The sequence below is a fragment of the Triticum dicoccoides genome, chromosome 5A (genome assembly GCF_002162155.2).
Source record: "Triticum dicoccoides isolate Atlit2015 ecotype Zavitan chromosome 5A, WEW_v2.0, whole genome shotgun sequence".
NCBI lineage: Eukaryota > Viridiplantae > Streptophyta > Magnoliopsida > Poales > Poaceae > Triticum > Triticum dicoccoides.
In genome coordinates this window covers 77,885,717-77,907,290 of record NC_041388.1, presented here as the reverse complement: position 1 = coordinate 77,907,290, position 21,574 = coordinate 77,885,717, and the positions used below count along the sequence as shown (strand labels likewise).

The 21,574-nt window shown below is 44.5% G+C and overlaps 1 protein-coding gene and 1 long non-coding RNA gene across 2 annotated transcripts; both read right to left on the bottom strand.

The window, feature by feature from the left end:
* Positions 1-1,462: 1,462 nt before the first annotated feature.
* LOC119299447 lies at positions 1,463-2,197 on the bottom strand. Its single transcript, XR_005146200.1, has 3 exons — positions 2,108-2,197; positions 1,974-2,018; positions 1,463-1,801 (listed from the first exon to the last, which is right to left on the bottom strand). It is a non-coding gene; the product is annotated as an uncharacterized LOC119299447 (long non-coding RNA).
* A 110-nt stretch (positions 2,198-2,307) lies between these two features.
* On the bottom strand, positions 2,308-5,628 carry LOC119299225 (pentatricopeptide repeat-containing protein At5g14770, mitochondrial-like). Its single transcript, XM_037576477.1, has 2 exons — positions 2,557-5,628; positions 2,308-2,371 (listed from the first exon to the last, which is right to left on the bottom strand). Exon 1 carries the CDS (start codon positions 5,626-5,628, stop codon positions 2,698-2,700), a length of 2,931 nt encoding a protein of 976 aa, XP_037432374.1. The 3' UTR covers positions 2,308-2,371; positions 2,557-2,697.
* Between the last annotated feature and the right edge of the window lie 15,946 nt (positions 5,629-21,574).

The window sequence follows — 21,574 nt, the reverse complement described above, 5'->3', positions numbered from 1 at the left end:
AATTAGGCAGCTAAACCCCTTAATAATCTAACTTTCCCTTTTGGTTTTCATTTTCTCGATCTTCCTGCCTAAATGTGCATGCCCATACCCGCATATATTTTCATTAAAAATGTTACCAATTCTAAAAAATGTCACTAAAATAACTAGGATAAAAAGGAACTACAGTTGGTAAAATTTATATTTTTTACTAAAAATATTTATTTTAAAATTAAAATCACGACAAGAATTATAGAACGAAGGGAGTACAAATTATGTGTGGTCATGTCATGTGTGTATTTTACATACACTCGGTTTAGTCGCGGTTCGGTCCTTCGATTCCGTTACGGCATTGCACATGTACAATTTGCTAAATCTCGTTTCAGCTCGAGCTTGTGGCTAAAACCACCATGTGCGCGGCCGGGCGGGGATCTTTGTTAATGCAGGGATTCCGTGGGACATATAGGCCTCCTTTGGTTTTGGTTTGTAGGATTTTTGTAGGAATTCTATAGAATAGGATCTGCAAAGGAAAAGTTCCTTTAAAGCCTTTTGATTTGTAGGAATGGATTTCTATTCCTATGTACGATAGGAATCAATCTTTCACGTTTTGGAAGAAAAAAACATTAGCCTAGATTCAATGAAAAATATCCTATCTTATGCATCAAATGACATATCTTTCTTTATAGGAATTGATTTGCATGTCACCTCATTTCCTATAATTTTCCTATTCCTATAAAAAAATGTATCCTATGAATCAAAGAAGGCCGTAGTATGTACGACAGGGTAGGGCAGGGGCTGCTGCCTGCTGCTGCTGTTTGAAAATTCGGATGGTGCGAAACCCAACGGCTACGCACGTTCTAGGCCGGATTTCCACCATTATTTTACTACAGGAAGAGACTGAGACAGGCCCTCCTGAAGCACTACGTGTAGTACAAAATTACCACCAGTTATTACATGTTTGTGACGGGAAAAAACAGTCCTCTCGGCAGTACAATTATCTGTTCGGGGCCACGGAATTCATGCTCGGTGAAAACCGTGCTCCTACCTAAGGTGGATACTAGTATTTCGAATTCTTTCACATTGATTGATCACCCACGTCCACAAGCATGCCTTTGCAAAGTTGACCGGCTATTAAATAAAATCAACAACCACTTGATAACTTTGGCATTTACCATCAATGCGGGATAATGGATCCGGATCATATAACAGCCGCACACCAAACAGTTTCGATCCTCCTTAGTAATAACTCATTGCACAAAACATTTTGAATTTCATGGATCTGGTCTGCCACATGGACTTTAATTGGTGGCACCACCAGAGAGCGTATTAGTGTCTCAAAAAAAACCAAGAGCGTATCAAATCACATCCCATCTTGGAATTTTTGATACGGATACGGGTGTGATCGATCCTGATGTCAAGTCCTATATATATATATATATATATATATATATATATATATATGTCTGCTTTAAACGGAGGAGTACCATTAGATTTCTGTAAACTATTTATCTCTATCATGCTTAAGATGATTTCTCTTGCAGACACACTTACAAACGATTTAGTATCAAATCAAACCACAATTACAGACAAAGAACTTCTGCCCAATGCAAACCTACACAGCATATATAAACGCACCAGGAGGTGTAGTAGCAGCACTGCAGCAGCCGGTCGCCAGCCGACGCATCCACAAGAACAATCGCTGTAGAAGAACCCAAGAGCAGTGCGCCGCCACGTCTGGCTGCTTTCCTCATTTGCTCCGGCTGGGCAGAGTATATGAGAAGAAGCCTCCTGATTTTCTCCGTCAGAAGCCTCGCTGCATTAGATCCTACACAGAGAGGATGAAAGTTTCACATAAGAGATTTATCCAGTTCCATGATCCTATCGATCAGGCGGCAATTCCAAGAGTAGTAGTTTGATGACAGAACAGAGTAAAACACAAAACAACCACGAACATGAGTTTTCAGAAAGCAAAGTGTATCTAACTTCATAATAATCACCTGGTTGTAAATGATATCTGCTGCTTGCTTTTCAGAACCAGGCTGCTGGCAAAACATGCCTTGTGCTGTCAGATTCACAACGTAACATGACACAAGGATAACACGAGCGGTAGACAATAATTTCAGAAACTCACATCTGCTCCTTACGAATGAAGGGTAGCTCTTCACTGATAGGCTGATAATAATCTTGACAAGGTTCACATGAACAGATTGCAGCTCCATCTAGAAAGAAAGCAGTGCAGGGAAACATGGAACGATTAATCACATACCACAAAGGAATATGTTAGCAACTAGCAATACAAATAAAAGGAAACAAAATGGCAACATCACATGCCTTTGGAGCTTGTGGGGGATCTTTTCACATAATTCATGATCTTCCGCTCATTCAAAGGGTCATCCTGCAAAAGTAAATTCTGCGAGATAAGCATCACCACACTTGCTACTGAAGCAGCACCATCACACAGAGCGTGTTAAGAAAGCTGTTAACTACTTATAGATCAAAAACACCACCACAACAACATTACATTGAACTGATTAAATTTGATACACCACACCAACTGAACAGAGAACCAGACACACTTACACGTGACTCGGCGATCATCTCTGCCAGTAGCTTCTTGTCACGTTTGACGGCGTGCCGCGAGACGCGGTCATACTAAGAACAGTCTCAATCAGACCATCATCGATGTTTGCTTGGTAGATGAGAAATCAATGCTTGACACTCCTAAACCTTGTAAAGCTTTTTAAGTAAACGCTGAGCTTCCCAGGTCATCCCTGGTTTTGAAAATGCTCTGCATATAGAATTAAGAGTGCCCTTCGATGGACTAAATCCTTTGTCCTTCATATCTTTGAGCAATTTTCTCACCTCTGTACCATTTCTAAGCTTTGCCCATCCACACACAAGAATATCGTAAGTGCAGGATGTGGGTGGAACACCCCTCTTGTTCATTTCGTTGAGCAACTCTTTAGCTTGACTCATCATTCCAACTTTAACAAAGTCGCTTATGAGTGCATTGTATGTGCTTACTTTTGGAAGAAAGCCTTTAGCCACCATTTCACAATACAACCGCATTGCTTCAACTTTGTTGCTTTGTTTTCCATATCCTGTGACCAGTATGTCATAAGTCAGATTGCTGGGCTCAATGCCCCTTCTCTTCATCTCATTCAGCACCTTATCTGCTTCTCCAATTCTTCCAGCTGACTCAAGCCCACCCAAGAGCGTGTTGAATGTAGCTATGTTCGGTGAGACCCCATGGCGAAGCATCTCATCATAAGTACCAAAGGCATTGTCTACATGGGTGCTCTTGAAATGACCAAGAATTAGAGCATTGAATGTGATGGTGTCTGGGGCAATTCCTCTTCCTGACATCTCTTGCAAGACAACTGTAGCTTTCCTTGTCATTCCATGATAACACAAAACACGCAGAAGTGTATTATAGACAGTGATATCAGCAGAAAGCCCAGCATTCACCATCCATTCATGAATTTCCAAAATCATGTTTGGTCTCCCGCTTTGAGAGCATGCTTGCAGCACCTTTCGATGAGTCAGAGAGGTCGGAGAGAATCCAGACGAAGCCATCTCATTTAACAAAAACTTCGCCTTCTCGACAGACCCAGCCTCAAAAAGACCCGCAATAAGTGTACTGTATGTGATGAGGTTCGGCTTTATGGAACTCCTCTTCATTTCATGGAGGAGTTTTAGAGCTTTGGCAGTCTTCCCTTCCCTGCACTGTGCAGTGATCATAGTATTATATGTCACTTGGTCAGGTTTCAAACCTGTAGTTTGCATCTCTTTCAAAATTGATTCTGCTTCCTTAGATTTCCCAAGCATACAAAGGCAATTGACAAACACATTATAGACAACAGCATCAGGCAACAAGTTTCTCTCCGTCAACTCCTGACCAACTTTGAAAGCAGCCGGCATGTTACCCATTTTAAAGAGCCCGTCTATCAAAGTGGTGTAGTTTACATGGTCTAGTAGCATACCACGTTTATTCATATCTCTAAACAGCGCTTCAGCTTCCTCCATTTTCCCATTTTTCCTCAGACCATTCACCAGCAAATCAACAATAAATTTATTAACTTCCACACCCTCACACAGCATTTCATGGTACAAGTCAAGAGCTGATTCTTGCTCCTGGCACTTGAAGAAGCCATCGATAACTGTTCCATAGGTCACAACATTTGGATCAATGCCCCTTTCCTTCATCTTCCTCATGTAATCAGTTGCCTTGTCAAGCAATCCTTGTTTACTAAGACCATTGATGATTGATGAGAATGTAACTACATTTGGACGAACAGATTTATCCTCCATTTCCAACAACATCTGCTCTGCCCCATCAACATTACCAGCTCTGCAGAGTGCATCGATTAGTACGGTATAAGTGACACCATTGGGAGTATGATTATCCGACAGAGCACAACGAAACGTGTCCTTCACTTCATCGATCTTCCCTTGCTTGCCCAACCAGTCCATTAAAGATGTATACATGACCAAATCCATGACCACGCCTCTGGAGACCACCTCCGCCAATAGACCGTGCGACTCATTGCCCCTCCGTGCCTTCCACAGTGAATCAATCAGTGTACAATAGGTGACATGGTTCGGCGCAGCCCCAATCTTCTCCATCTCCCTGAAAAGTGCATACGCTTCTGAGAACCGCCCGGCCCTGCAAAGCCCATCAACAAGAGCGCTGAGTGTGACCACATCCGGCAGGACACCCATCCTCACCATTTCTTCATACAGACTGAAGGCATCATCAACCGCATTCGTCCTACAACACTCAGCGATGAATGTCGTGTATGTCACCACGTTCGGCTCCACGCCGTCCCCCTTCATTGTCTCCAGCATGTTCCTTGCAGCATCAGACTCGCCGGCACGGCAGAGCCCAGCAACCAAGGTATTGTACCCCACCACATCAACTCCCACCCCCTGTGTCTTCATCCTCTGGGCCGCTGCCAGCGCCGCCTCCATGTCTCCCGCCTTACAGTACCCATCAATGAGGGCATTCCAACCCACCACATCCAGCCTGTGGATTCCCCCGCCCCTCACCATCATCTCAGCCAACGCCGCCGCTCCCTCCACCTGGCCATCCCTGCAGAGCGCCACGAGCGCCGTGTTGACGGTGACGGCGTCGAACGGGACGCCGCGCTTGCACATCTCGGCGAGCAGGACCGGGGCGAGGCCCCCGTGGCGGCCCTGCTCGGCGAGGCCCGAGATGAGGACGTTATAGCTGACGGTGTCCACGGACTCGGAGGAGCGGAGGAGGGCCAGCGCGGGGCGGAACGAGCGGAGGGCGCAGTGGGAGAGGAGGGTGGAGTTGAGGGAGAGCGGGTCGCCGGGGACGGGGCGGAAGCGGACGGCGGCGGCGGCGAGGCCCGCGGAGGCGAGGGCCGGGATGAGGCGGCGGAGGAGCACCGCGGGAGGGGATGCGGCCGGCAGGGTGGAGGCGACGTGGGAGGCCGCGGAGAGGCGGCCGGCGCGGAGGAGCGCGAGCGCGAGGGAGCAGAGGAATGAGGCGTGGAGGGGTTGGGGCGGTGGCGCCATGGGAGGGGAGGGGAGCCTCCACTGCCGGCCTGTGAGTGCGGGAGGTGGGGTCGGAGGAGGAACGCTAGGGCCGAAAGGAAGTCTCCGCTTGGTGCCCGTCAAGCCCATGGGCTCAAACTGACGGGGTTTCGTGGTTAGTCAAGGCATGTACAATGGTGCTATCTTAGTAGTGTCACATAAAATAAATAATGAGGTGAAAGAGAAAGAACTCATAAAAAAATGCTTGTCTTCTTTTATTTAAAATAAGACAAGAGATGATCTCTTAGCACAATTTGTCTCACCATGTTTTAAGGAATTGCTAATTATTAAAGATAAGGCTAAGATATAATTCATTGTAGACATATTTTTTTGTCATCTCTAAATTACATGCAAGATTTAAGATAAGACTGTCTGTACATGACCTCAGGGGAGCAACTAGTTAACAAGCGCTCTTTCGGGAGCCTTGTAACAATCAGCGTCACTTGGCACACTCTCAACCATTCGCCACGTGTCGTGCTCTGGACTTTTTTTCGGAATTTTTTTCCGTACGCATTTTTGGCTTTTTAAATGGTTTTTTCGGGGTTTTTTTTTACGTTTTGGTTTTCCCCCGCCTTTCTTAGTTTTCAAAACAAAAAGGAATTTGAAAAAAAATTGGGCGAAAAAAATATATTTTTTTCTTTCGCGAAAGTCATGGTTTTTTTCGCGAGAGGCACGGTTGTGCTTTAGCGAGAGTCACGGCCGTGCCTTTCGGAAACGAAAAAAAACGCGTTTTCTGTTTTTTTTTTCTTTCGCGAGAGTCACGGGTTTGCTTCCGCGAGAGGCACGGTTGTGCTTCCGCGAGAGTCACGGAAGTGCCTCTCGGAAAAGAAAAAACAAAACGCGTTTTCTGTGCTTTGTTCTTTTGCGAGAGTCACGATTTTGCTTTTGTGAGAGAGCGGTTGTGCTTTCACGAGAGTCACGGTCGTGCCTCTCAGAAAGAGAAAAAATACGCGTTTTCTATTTTTTGTTTCTTTCGCGAGAGTCACGGTTTTGCTTCCGCGAGAGGCACGATCGTGCTTTCGCGAGAGTCACGTCCGTGCCTCTCGGAAACGAAAAAAAAACGTGTTTTCTGTTTTTTCCCTTCCACGAGAGTCACGGGTTTGCTTCCGTGAGAGGCACGATCGTGCTTTCGCGAGAGTCACGTCCGTGCCTCTCGGAAACAAAAAAAAAACGTGTTTTCTGTTTTTTTCCTTCCACGAGAGTCACGGGTTTGCTTTCACGAGAGGCACGGGCGTGATTTTGCGAGAGGCACGGGCGTGCCTCTTTCGAAAAGGGAAAAAAACCATTCTTCCTGTTTCGGTTTTTTCGCCCGGTTTTTTTGACCGGTTTTTTTGTGAAAAAAAAAGTTCGTCAAAACCTATCAATATGGGATCTAGTTTTAAAAATCTCGACGCGAGGAATTCAATAGTGAAAACGCTTCGAGATTTGGATGCACGGTTTAGAAGATAAAACGTTTTGTATAAACGGATCTACAAAAAAAGGAAAACTCCCAGGTTGCGACAAGTGGTGTGTTGCATGTGCGCACTTGTCGCGACCTGAAAAAATAAAGTATTCTTTACAACGAGCACTTCTTAATTAGTGATTTCGGTTAGTCACTCTTTTTCCTTTAAACTTGTGATTAGTCAGTCTTAGCCCAATGAAATCCACAGTGGCTGCGCCATTTACTCTGCTTTTGTAAATGGAAAACGCTTGTTTCTCAAAAAAAAAGTAAAAGGAAAACGCTTTCATTCACCCGACGAATCTCTTTGCATGCGCCGATCGTCTTCGTGACCGTCGAATCTCCAGAGTCCAGGTCTGCAACTGGGGTGTTGTTGCAATCTTCTTCTACAGCAACAACTGCTTTGTTACAAGATCTGAGATCCCACAGGGGCGACTGAGAGACGCCGGCACCAAATGCGTTGTCGCCGCCGCTAGTGAGCAAGCTCTCCTTCTCCCTCACCTTGGTCGTCGGTTCTCCCCCATCTCCTCCTCCCTCCTTCCTCGGTCACCGGCCTACCTTCTCCCTTCCTCCCTTTCCTCGGTCCTATGTCGCCTCCACTGCCATGGTGTCGTTGTGGAGCGCCCAAGCTCGGCATGCCCACTGCCAACCTCCTCCGCGCCGTCCCTGACCATCACCGGCCACCTCTGTCGTCGCAGCCATCCCGGTGTTGCATTTTTCTAAAACATCACTAATGTTATAGAGGCGCGAGTCTGCGAGCTCACGTGATTGTAACATCATTAGTGTTTCGACATAGTCTATGTTGTGATGCTTGATGTTTCTGAACAAAGCTATTGTTGCATGATCAAACGACTCGCCACTCGGTCGATCTTTTCTTTATTGCCTTTTTTCTCAAAAGATAAGTTTAAAAATGACTGACAGTTTACTCGGTGCACCTATGTTTGCATCATCGCGAGGATATTACGGGAGCCGGTGGTGGGCCAAACTAGTAGAGACGTGGGTCATCAAACTGACGTCACACAAATTACGTTTCCCCCCTTTTTTACATATAATTCATGAACATAAATTTACTTAAGAAAATTAGATTCGTGAATTTGAAAAAATGTTAATGTAGTATAGAACATTTGCTAGCGCAGTTTTAGAAAATGTTGATAACTTTCAAAAATATGTTCGTGATAATGGAAAAAGGGTTTCCGCACTTAAAAACAATGCATGCAAAAACTTTTAGCAATGTGTATACAATGTAAAAAAATGTTTATTTCCATTAAAAAATTAGGTGAAAATGTAAAGAAATGTTAACATGTTTCAAAAAATGTAGATGTAACTTAAAAAAATGTTTATACAATGTAAGAAAATGTGCACACGGAATAGAAAAGATTTATTTCCATTAAAATGTATGCGCCATTTTGAAGAAATATTGACGTGTTTCCAAAAATCTCCATAATTTTTTAAAAAATGTTTATACAATGTAAAAATATATTTATGTAACACCTCAATATAATGTGCGTCCACCTTCACTTACCTCAGAGCTTGTTTTCACACGACAGGACGTGGTGCGGTATTATTATCGTATTCTCTATTCCATTTTTTGCTAATTTCATTGCTATAAATTTTCGCATGAACACACAAGGTGTTTATCTACTCAACAAAACATTAATTGGTGTCAACTCAGTATCTTGGAGGTGCTTATAGAAGCTGGATGTGTGTGCATGCGTTTATAGGGGTGAGTGCATGCTCGTGAGTTCATAGGAATGTTGTCAATTTTCAATGTTCTAGCGATTGCTGACCAACCTTGGTGGTCATCCTCGTGGTCATCACTACTTGACTTGCCAAGCTATCCAAGTGCAGTGTAGCCAAAAAAAAAAACCATAAGGACATGGACTTATACTGCCACGCAGGCAAATCTGAGGTTCTTCCATGCATTTTCTTGCGTGTTTGGCTGGCTAGGACCTTTTGGCGTTCTAGATCTTGATCTTGTCACGTCAAGAAATCAATCCACGGACGTGTCGTCGCAGGCAGGCAATTTAGAAGAGGAGAGGGAGAAAGAAAAGAGATGAAGTGAACGAACACGCGTGGAACAGAGACACGAGGGAGGTCAGAGAAGCAAGTTGTTAATTCGCAAAAAAACGAGAGAGCAGGTGGTAGGTTTGGCAGATAAACTGACCCCTGAGGTAAGCAACAGGAGCTCAAGCCAATTGCTCCCTCCAAATGGAAGCAAAGCCAGACCTGTTCCGTTATCACCAAGATGCCCATGCAATGCACAATGTTTCCTTTTTTCCTTCTCCAATCATGTACTAGTACACAATAAGTACATGAGGGTCAGATTCTTAACCTAAAAGTCTAACGTCGGATGTGTATTAAAGTCCATATTAAGATCCATAGTCCTTGCTCTCACATAACAAACTTGACTAGTAAACTTGATTTTTTTTTTGAGGGTGTAAACTTGATATAGTACGTAGTAGTCTAGTTAGTGTCCAAACATTCCACATCGCAAGTATTCTACGCGCACATCTCGCCTAAACAAGAAAGAAAAGAAAACCTTATTACTTTGGTGGCAGGTAACCTTCATGCTTTGAATCACTGTCAAGTCAACCTTGGCCCCCCACTTTCTGCATGCTCCAATTCACTGTCAAGTACATTATGTACTGAGAAAAAAATGACATGTGTTAAAGATAAAAAAAGGACAAAGAAACAAAAGAAAGCAAAGAAAACCGAAGAAGACAAAGAAAACCAAAAAAATCAAAGTATAACAAAAAACATAGAAAACCAGTGAAACAACAAAGAAAACCAAAGTATAATAAAGAAAAACCAAAGAAAACAACAAAGATAAAGATAAAAAGTGAAGAAAAATTGAAGAAGAGCGAACCTACATTGACACAAGCTGCAGCGAGCGACCTGCGTTAATGGGCCGGCCCGATAGTCACCCGCCGGTAAACAATTACTGTATAATAAGACTAAAAAAAATACTGTATAACAGAAAACGTATGGGCGAGACATAACTCTCCTGAGTTTACTCTGTCAAAAAAGAATGGGCAAGCATATGTAACCCATCTACATCGGACGAGACTTGCCTGCTTTTCGCGTGTGTGCCCATTCGTGCTCCCGCATACGTGGCTTGATTTGATTGGAACAAAATAAGGCCCGACCCCATCCCCTCAAAATCAGGGAGAATATGATTAGATTAGAAAGAAAAAAAGGAAAAGTACAACCGTAGAATGAAGTGGGAGCATGGATGGGAGCAGGCAAGCCGGATCCATCTACATCATCAAGTACATGCAACCTTTCATTTTGCAAGTATTCCACATCATTAAGCACATGCCACATCATCATCTTTTACTTTTTTTATTTCTTTTTTAGCAATAAATAATTGAACTTCAATGTCACCCGTCACTTACCTGAAAGGTTGTTACCGTTCACACGACGAGTATGTGGTGCAGCATTATTATCGTATTTTTATGTTTGTTTTTGCCAATTTTGTTGCCATAAATTTTCACGGCAACGCGCAGGGTGTTATCTACTTACACAAAGCATCAGTATTGAAAAATGTTTTTCTAACCGGCACAAGATGCATCTTACATTTTGGTAATTCAAGGAATATAAGAGTATCTACAACTAGACCCCTTAAACCTGCCTCATACACTCGGACGGGCCACGCCGGTCACGATTTTTTGACCTAGACGCCCCCTCAAACGCCCGGGCTGGCTGGCACCCCATATCTAGCCCAAATATGGGATGGATATGAGGGCGTCTGGGCACGCCCACCACATCGGACTGATGAAGGGGTCTCGGTCGGAAACGCCCTCAAACCCGGCGGTCCGAAACTCGTCTCCTCCGTCGCACCGGTGGCGCCGCGTGGCGCAGCTTCGGCGGACCGCGTAGTGCATTGCCCGTCTATTTAAGTCGATCAGCGGCACCGAAACCCTATCATTCATCCACATTTTCCTTCTCATGTCCGCCGCCGCCGCCACTTTCCACTCCACCTGTCCGCCTAGTAGCCGTCCCCCACGTCGGGTGAGGAGTGAGCCCTTTCTGACGCCAGAGCGCCGGCTCGAGCTCGTTGAACAGATCCGGGATAGCGCGAGGATCCGGAGGAGGAGTTGGAGGAGGAGGACGACGACGAGGATGAGCCGGAGGAGAAGGACGAGGATGTGGGGGACGCTGGCGACGAGGATCTGCAGGCGGAGCAGCAGACCATCCACGATTCCCTCCGATCAGAGTCGGTTGCGGAAGCAAGACGCCGTCGCCGACAGGAGATGGAGGCGCAAGAGGCCGCGAAGGAGGCGAAGGAGGTGGAGGAGGATGAGGATGAGCCAGAGAAGGATGATGTGAGGGACGCTGGCGACGGGGATCTGTAGGCGGAGCAGCAGGCCATCATCTCTTTGAAGGAAATATGCCCTAGAGGCAATAATAAAGTTATTATTTATTTCCTTATATCATGATAAATGTTTATTATTCATGCTAGAATTGTATTAACCAGAAACATAATACATGTGTGAATACATAGACAAACAGAGTGTCACTGGTATGCCTCTACTTGACTAGCTCGTTGATCAAAGATGGTTATGTTTCCTAACCATAGACATGAGTTGTCATTTGATTAACAGGATCACATCATTAGGAGAATGATGTGATTGACTTGACCCATTCCGTTAGCATAGCACTTGATCGTTTAGTTTGTTGCTATTGCTCTTTTTCATGACTTATACATGTTTCTATGACTATGAGATTATGCAACTCCCGTTTACTGGAGGAACACTTTGTGTGCTACCAAACGTCACAACGTAACTGGTGTTGGGGAACGTAGCAAAAATTCAAAATTTTCTACGCATCACCAAGATCAATCTATGGAGTAATCTAGCAACGAGGGGAAGGAGAGTGCATCCACATACCCTTGTAGATCGCTAAGCGGAAGCGTTCAAGTGAACAGAGTTGATTGAGTCGTACTCGTCGTGATCCAAATCACCGATGATCCTAGTGCCGAACGGACGGCACCTCCGTGTTCAACACACATACAGCCCGATGACGTCTCCTACGCCTTGATCCAGCAAGGGGAGAAGGAGAGGTTGGGGAAGACTCCATCCAGTAGCAACACGACGGCGTGGTGGTGATGGAGGAGCGTGGTACTCCAACAAGGCTTCGCCAAGCACCGCAAGAGACGAGGAAGGAGAGGGGTAGGGCTGCGCCAAGAAGGAGATTGAATCGTGTCTATGGCAGCCCAAAACCTCAAGTATATATAGGGGGAGGGGAGGGGCTGCGCCCCCACCTAGGTTTCCACCCCTAGGGGTGGCGGCCAGCCTAGATCCCATCTAGGGGGGGCGGCCAAGGGGGGAGAGAGGGGGGCGCACCACTAGGTGGGCCTTAGGCCCATCTGAGCCTAGGGTTTGCCCCCTTCCACTCTCCCTTACGCCTTGGGCCTTGGTGGGGGGGCGCACCAGCCCATCAGGGGCTGGTCCCCTCCCACACTTGGCCCATGCAGCCCTCCGGGGCTGGTGGCCCCACTTGGTGGACCACCGGGACCCTCCCGGTGGTCCCGGTACATTATCGATAAACCCGAAACTTTTCCGGCGACCAAAACAGGACTTCCCATATATAAATCTTTACCTCCGGACCATTCCGGAACTCCTCATGACGTCCGGGATCTCATCCGGGACTCCGAACAACATTCGTAACCACGTATATCTATTCCCTATAACCCTAGCGTCATTGAACCTTAAGTGTGTAGACCCTACGGGTTCGGGAACCATGCAGACATGACTGAGATAACTCTCCGGTCAATAACCAACAGCGGGATCTGGATACCCATGTTGGCTCCTGAAGGAAATATGCCCTAGAGGCAATAATAAAGTTATTATTTATTTCCTTATATCATGATAAATGTTTATTATTCATGCTAGAATTGTATTAACCGGAAACATAATACATGTGTGAATACATAGACAAACAGAGTGTCACTAGTATGCCTCTACTTGACTAGCTCGTTAATCAAAGATGGTTATGTTTCCTGACCATGAACAATGAGTTGTTATTTGATTAACGAGGTCACATCATTAGTTGAATGATCTGATTGACATGACCCATTCCATTAGCTTAGCACCTGATCGTTTAGTATGTTGCTATTGCTTTCTTCATGACTTATACATGTTCCTATGACTATGAGATTATGCAACTCCCGTTTGCCGGAGGAACACTTTGGGTGCTACCAAACGTCACAACATAACTGGGTGATTATAAAGGAGTACTACAGGTGTCTCCAATGGTCGATGTTGGGTTGGCGTATTTCGAGATTAGGATTTGTCACTCCGATTGTCGGAGAGGTATCTCTGGGCCCTCTCGGTAATACACATCACATAAGCCTTGCAAGCATTACAACTAATATGTTAGTTGTGAGATGATGTATTACGGAACGAGTAAAGAGACTTGCCGGTAACGAGATTGAACTAGGTATTGGATACCGACGATCGAATCTCGGGCAAGTAACATACCGATGACAAAGGGAACAACGTATGTTGTTATGCGGTCTGACCGATAAAGATCTTCGTAGAATATGTAGGAGCCAATATGGGCATCCAGGTCCCGCTATTGGTTATTGACCGGAGACGTGTCTCGGTCATGTATACATTGTTCTCGAACCCGTAGGGTCCGCACGCTTAAGGTTACGATGACAGTTATATTATGAGTTTATGCATTTTGATGTACCGAAGGTTGTTCGGAGTCCCGGATGTGATCACGGACATGACGAGGAGTCTCGAAATGGTCGAGACGTAAAGATTGATATATTGGAAGCCTATATTTGGATATCGGAAGTGTTCCGGGTGAAATCGGGATTTTACCGGAATACCGAGAGGGTTACCGGAACCCCCCGGGAGCTATTTGGGCCATAGTGGGCTTTAGTGGAAAAGAGAAGGGGCTGCCCTAGATGGGCTGCGCGCCCCCCCTTCCCCTAGTCCTATTAGGACTAGGAGAGGTGGCCGGCCCCCTCCTCCTCTTTTCCCCTCCGAGGAATCCTAGTTGGACTAGGATTGGAGGGGGAATCCTACTCCCAGAGGGAGTAGGACTCTCCTGCGCCTCCCCCCCTTGGCCGGCCAGCCTCCCCTCCTCTCCTCCTTTATATACAGAGGCAGGGGCACCTCTAAACACACAAGTTGACACAAGTTGATCCACGTGATCGATTCCTTAGCCGTGTGCGGTGCCCCCTGCCACCATATTCCTCGATAATACTGTAGCGGAGTTTAGGCGAAGCCCTGCTGCTGTAGTTCATCAAGATCGTCACCACGCCGTCGTGCTGACAAAACTCTTCCCCGACACTTTGCTGGATCGGAGTCCGGGGATCGTCATCGAGCTGAACGTGTGCTCGAACTCGGAGGTGCCGTAGTTTCGGTGCTTGATCGGTTGGATCGTGAAGACGTACGACTACTTCCTCTACGTCGTGTCATCGCTTCCGCAGTCGGTCTGCGTTGGGTACGTAGACAACACTCTCCTCTCGTTGCTATGCATCACATGATCCTGTGTGCGCGTAGGAAATTTTTTTGAAATTACTACGAAACCCAACAGTGGCATCCGAGCCTAGGTTAATGATGTTGATGTTATATGCACGAGTAGAACACAAGTGAGTTGTGGACGATACAAGTCATACTACCTACCAGCATGTCATATTTTGGTTCAGCGGTATTGTTGGACGAGACGACCCGGACCAACCTTACGCGTACGCTTACGCGAGACCGGTTCCCTCGACGTGCTTTGCACAGAGATGGCTTGCGGGCGACTGCCTCTCCAACTTTAGTTGAACCAAGTATGGCTACGCCCGGTCCTTGCGAAGGTTAAAACGGAGTCTATTTGACAAACTATCGTTGTGGTTTTGATGCGTAGGTGAGATTGGTTCTTACTTAAGCCCGTAGCAGCCACGTAAAACATGCAACAACAAAGTAGAGGACGTCTAACTTGTTTTTGCAGGGCATGTTGTGATGTGATATGGTCAAGGCATGATGCTGAATTTTATTGTATGAGATGATCATGTTTTGTAACCAAGTTATCGGCAACTGGCAGGAGCCATATGGTTGTCGCTTTATTGTATGCAATGCAATCGCGATGTAATGCTTTACTTTATTACTAAACGGTAGTGATAGTCGTGGAAGCATAAGGTTGGCGAGACGACAACGATGCTACGATGGAGATCAAGGTGTCGCGCCGGTGACGATGGTGATCATGACGGTGCTTCGGAGATGGAGATCACAAGCACAAGATAATGATGGCCATATCATATCACTTATATTGATTGCATGTGATGTTTATCTTTTTATGCATCTTATCTTGCTTTGATTGACGGTAGCATTATAAGATGATCTCTCACTAAATTATCAAGAAGTGTTCTCCCTGAGTATGCACCGTTGCAAAAGTTCTTCGTGCTGAGACACCACGTGATGATCGGGTGTGATAGGCTCTACGTTCAAATACAACGGGTGCAAAACAGTTGCGCACGCAGAATACTCAGGTTAAACTTGACGAGCCTAGCATATGCAGATATGGCCTCGGAACACGGAGACCGAAAGGTCGAGCGTGAATCATATAGTAGATATGATCAACATAATGATGTTCACCGATGAAACTACTCCATCTCACGTGATGATCGGACATGGTTTAGTTGATTTGGATCACGTGATCACTTAGAGGATTAGAGGGATGTCTATCTAAGTGGGAGTTCTTAAGTAATATGATTAAATTGAACTTAAATTTATCATGAACTTAGTCCTGGTAGTATTTTGCAAATCATGTTGTAGATCAATAGCTCGTGTTGTTGCTTCCCTGTGTTTATTTTGATATGTTCCTAGAGAAATTTGTGTTGAAAAATGTTAGTAGCAATGTTGCGGATTTGATCCGTGATCTGAGGTTAAATCCTCATTGCTGCACAAAAGAATTATGTCCTTAATGCACCGCTAGGTGACAGACCTATTGCAGGAGCAGATGCAGAAGTTATGAACGTCTGGCTAGCTCAATATGATGACTACTTGATAGTTTAGTGCACCATGCTTAACGGCTTAGAATCGGGACTTCAAAGACGTTTTGAACGTCATGGACCATATGAGATGTTCCAGGAATTGAAGTTAATATTTCAAGCAAATACCCGAGTTGAGAGATATGAAGTCTCCAACAAGTTCTATAGCTAAAAGATGGAGGAGAATCGCTCAACTAGTGAGCATGTGCTCAGATTGTCTGGGTACTTCAATCGCTTGAATCAAGTGGGAGTTAATCTTCCAGATAAGATAGTGATTGACAGAATTCTCTAGTCACCATCACCAAGTTAGTAGAACTTCGTGATGAACTATAGTATGCAAGGGATGATGAAAATGATTCCCGAGCTCTTCGTGATGTTGAAATCAACGAAGGTAGAAATCAAGAAAGAGCATCAAGTGTTGATGGTTGACAAGATCACTAGTTTCAAGAAAAGGGATAGAAAGGGGAACTTCAAGTAGATTGACAAGCAAGTTGTCACTCCCACGAAGAAGCCCAAAGCTGAACCAAAGCCTGAAACTGAGTGCTTACATTGCAAAGGAAATGGTCACTGGAAGCGGAACTACCCTAAATATTTGGTGGATAAGAAGGATGGCAAAGTGAAAAAGGGTATATTTGATATACAGGTGTTTGATGTGTGCTTTACTAGTGTTTATAGCAACCCCTCGGTATTTGGTACTGGTTCAGTTGCTAAGAGTAGTAACTCGAAACGGGAGTTGCAGAATAAACAGAAACTAGTTAAGGGTGAAGTGATGATGTGTGTTGAAAGTAGTTTCAAGATTGATATGATCATCATCGCACACTCCCTATTCTTTCGGGATTAGTGTTGAACCTAAGTAAATGTTATTTGGTGTTTGCGTTGAGCATGAATATGATTTGATCATGTTTATTGCAATACGGTTATTCATTTAAGTAAGAGAATAAACTGTTGTTCTATTTACATGAATAAAACCTTATATGGTTACACACCCAATGAAAATGGTTCATTGGATCTCGATCGTAGTGATACACATATTCATAATATTGATGCCAAAAGATGCAAAGTTAATAATGATAGTGCAACTTATCTGTGGCACTGCCGTTTGGGTCATATCGGTGTAAAGCGCATGAAGAAACTCCATAAAGATGGATTTTCGGAATCACTTGGTTATGAATCATTTGATGCTTGCGAACCGTGCCTTTTGGGCAAGATGACTAAAACTCCGTTCTTCGGAACAATGGAACGAGTTACTGACTTGTTGGAAATAATACATACCGATGTATGCGATCCAATGAGTGCTGTTGCTCGTGGCAAGCATCGTTGTTTTCTGACCTTCACAAGATGATTTGAGCAGATATGGGTATATCTACTTGATGAAACATAAGTCTGAAATAGTTGAAAGGTTCAAAGAAATTTCAGAGTGAAGTGGAAAAATCATCGTAACAAGAAAATAAAGTTTCTGCGATCTGATCGCGGAGACAAATATTTGAGTTACGAGTTTGGTCTTCAATTAAAACAATGTGGAATAGTTTCACAGCTCACGCCACCTGGAACACCACATCGTTATGGTGTGTCCGAACGTCGTAACCGCACTTTATTTGATATGGTGCGATCTATGATATCTCTTTACCACTATCGTTTTGGGGTTATGCATTAGAGACAGCTGCATTCACGTTTTAAAATAGGGCACCATCTAAATCCGTTGAGACGACACTGTATGAACTATGGTTTAGCAGTAAACCTAACCTGTTGTTTCTTAAAGTTTGGGGCTGCGATGCTTATGTGAAAAAGGTTTCATCCTGATAAGCTCGAACCCAAATCGGAGAAGTGCGTCTTCATACCCAAAGGAAATTGTTGGGTACACCTTCTATCACAGATCCGAAGGCAAGACATTCGTTGCTAAAATGGATCCTTTCCAGAGAAGGAGTTTCTCTCGAAAGAAGTGAGTGGGAGGAGAGTAGAACTTGATGAGGTAATTATACCTTCTCCCTTATTGGAAAGTAGTTCATCACAGAAATCAGTTCCAGTGATTCCTACACCAATAAGGGAGGAAGTTAATGATGATGATCATCAAACTTCAGATCAAGTTACTACCAAACCTCGTAGGTCTTCCAGAGTAAGATCCGCACCAGAGTGGTACGGTAATCATGTTCTGGAAGTCATGTTACTAGACCATGATGAACCTACGAACTATGAGGAAGCAATGATGAGCCCAGATTCCACGAAATGGCTTGAGGCCATGAAATCTGAGATATGATCCATGTATGAGAACAAAGTGTAGACTTTGATTGACTTGCCCGATGATCGGTGAGTCATTAAGAATAAATGGATCTTCAAGAGGAAGACGGACGTTGATAGTAGTGTTACTATCTACAAAGCTAGACTTGTCGAAAAAGGTTTTTGACAAAGTTCAAGGTGTTGAATACGATGAGATTTTCTTACTCGTATCGATGCTTAAAAGTCTGTCCGAATCATGTTAGCAATTGCCGCATTTTATGATTATGAAATTTGGCAGATGGATGTCAAAATTGCATTCCTGAATGGATTTCTGGAAGAAGAGTTGTATATGATGCAACCGGAAGGTTTTGTCGATCCAAAGGGAGCTAACAAAGTGTGCAAGCTCCAGCGATCCATTTATGGACTGGTGCAAGAATCTAGGAGTTGGAATATACGCTTTGATAAGTTGATCAAAGCATATAGTTATTGTACAGACTTACAGTGAAGCCTGTATTTACAAGAAAGTGAGTGGGAGCACTACAACATTTCTGATAAGTATATGTGAATGACATATTGTTGATCGGAAATAATGTAGAATTATTCTGCAAAGCATGAAAGGATACTTGAATAAAAGTTTTTCAAATAAAGACCTTGGTGAAGCTGCTTACACATTGAGCATCAAGATCTATATAGATAGATAAAGACGCTTGATAAGATTTTTTCAATGAATACATACCTTGATAAATTTTTGAAATAGTTCAAAATGGAACAGTCAAAGAAGGAGTTCTTGCCTGTGTTGCAAGGTGTTAAGTTGAGTAAGACTCAAAGCCCGACCACGGCAGAAAATAGAAAGAGAATGAAAGTCATTCCCTATGCCTCAGTCATAGGTTCTATAAAGTATGCCATGCTGTATACCAGATCTATTGTATGCCATACCACTGAGTTTGGCAAGGGAATACAATAGTGATCTAGGAGTAGATCACTGGAGAGCGGTCAAAATTGTCCTTAGTGGAATAAGGATATGTTTCTCGATTATGGAAAAAGGTTCGTCGTAAAAGGTTACGCCGATGCAAGTTTGACACTAATCTAGATGACTCTAAGTCTTGATCTAGATACATATTGAAAGTGGGAGCAATTAGCTAGAGTAGCTCCGTGCAGAGCATTGTAGACATAGAATTCGCAAAATACTTACGGATCTGTATATGACATACCCGTTGACTAAGATTTTCTCACAAGCAAAACATGATCACACCTTAGTACTCCTTGGGTGTTAATCACATAGCGATGTGAACTAGATTACTGAATCTAGTAAACCCTTTGGGTGTTGGTCACATAGCGATGTGAACTATGGGTGTTAATCACATGGTGATGTGAACTATTGCTGTTAAATCACATGGTGATGTGAACTAGATTATTGACTCTAGTGCAAGTGGGAGACTGAAGGAAATATGCCCTAGAGGCAATAATAAAGTTATTATTTATTTCCTTATATCATGATAAATGTTTATTATTCATGCTAGAATTGTATTAACCGGAAACATAATACATGTGTGAATACATAGACAAACAGAGTGTCACTAGTATGCCTCTACTTGACTAGCTCGTTAATCAAAGATGGTTATGTTTCCTGACCATGAACAATGAGTTGTTATTTGATTAACGAGGTCACATCATTAGTTGAATGATCTGATTGACATGACCCATTCCATTAGCTTAGCACCTGATCGTTTAGTATGTTGCTATTGCTTTCTTCATGACTTATACATGTTCCTACGACTATGAGATTATGCAACTCCCGTTTACCGGAGGAACACTTTGGGTACTACCAAACGTCACAACGTAAATGGGTGATTATAAAGGAGTACTACAGGTGTCTCCAATGGTCGATGTTGGGTTGGCGTATTTTGAGATTAGGATTTGTCACTCCGATTGTCGGAGAGGTATCTCTGGGCCCTCTCGGTAATGCACATCACATAAGCCTTGCAAGCACTGCAACTAATATGTTAGTTGTGAGATGATGTATTACGGAACGAGTAAAGAGACTTGCCGGTAACGAGATTGAACTAGGTATTGGATACCGACGATCAAATCTCGGGCAAGTAACATACCGATGACAAAGGGAACAACGTATGTCGTTATGCGGTCTGACCGATAAAGATCTTCGTAGAATATGTAGGAGCCAATATGGGCATCCAGGTCCCGCTATTGGTTATTGACCGGAAACGTGTCTTGGTCATGTCTACATTGTTCTCGAACCCGTAGGGTCCGCACGCTTAAGGTTTCGATGACAGTTATATTATGAGTTTATGAGTTTTGATGTATCGAAGGAGTTCGGAGTCCCGGATGAGATCGGGGACATGACGAGGAGTCTCGAAATGGTCGAGACGTAAAGATCGATATATTGGACGACTATATTCGGAGTTCGGAAAGGTTCCGAGTGATTCGGGTATTTTCCGGAGTACCGGGGGGTTACGGGAATACGGGGAAGAGTATTGGGCCTTGATGGGCTTTAGTGGGAAGAGGAGAAAAAGGCTGCGCCCCCCCTCCCCTCTAGTCCGAATTGGACTAGGGAAAGGGGGGCCGGCCACCTCTCCTTCTCCTCCTATTCCTTCTCCTTTCCTCCCCTCTTGGTGGACTTCTACTAGGACTTGGAGTCCTAATAGGACTCCCTATCCTGGCCGCACCTTTGCCTTGGCCGGCCTCCTCCTCCTCCATACTTTATATACGGAGGCAGGGGCACCTCTAAACACACAAGTTGACACAAGTTGATCCACGTGATCGATTCCTTAGCCGTGTGCGGTGCCCCCTGCCACCATATTCCTCGATAATACTGTAGCGGAGTTTAGGCGAAGCCCTGCTGCTGTAGTTCATCAAGATCGTCACCACGCCGTCGTGCTGACAAAACTCTTCCCCGACACTTTGCTGGATCGGAGTCCGGGGATCGTCATCGAGCTGAACGTGTGCTCGAACTCGGAGGTGCCGTAGTTTCGGTGCTTGATCGGTTGGATCGTGAAGACGTACGACTACTTCCTCTACGTCGTGTCATCGCTTCCGCAGTCGGTCTGCGTTGGGTACGTAGACAACACTCTCCTCTCGTTGCTATGCATCACATGATCCTGTGTGCGCGTAGGAAATTTTTTTGAAATTACTACGAAACCCAATAGCTCCCACATGTTCCACGATGATCTCATCGGATGAACCACGATGTCGAGGATTCAATCAATCCCGTATGCAATTCCCTTTGTCTAGCGGTACGATACTTGCCCGAGATTCGATCGTCGGTATCCCGATACCTTGTTCAATCTCATTACCGGCAAGTCTCTTTACTCGTTCCGTAACACATCATCCCGTGATCAACTCCTTGATCACATTGTGCACATTATGATGATGTCCTA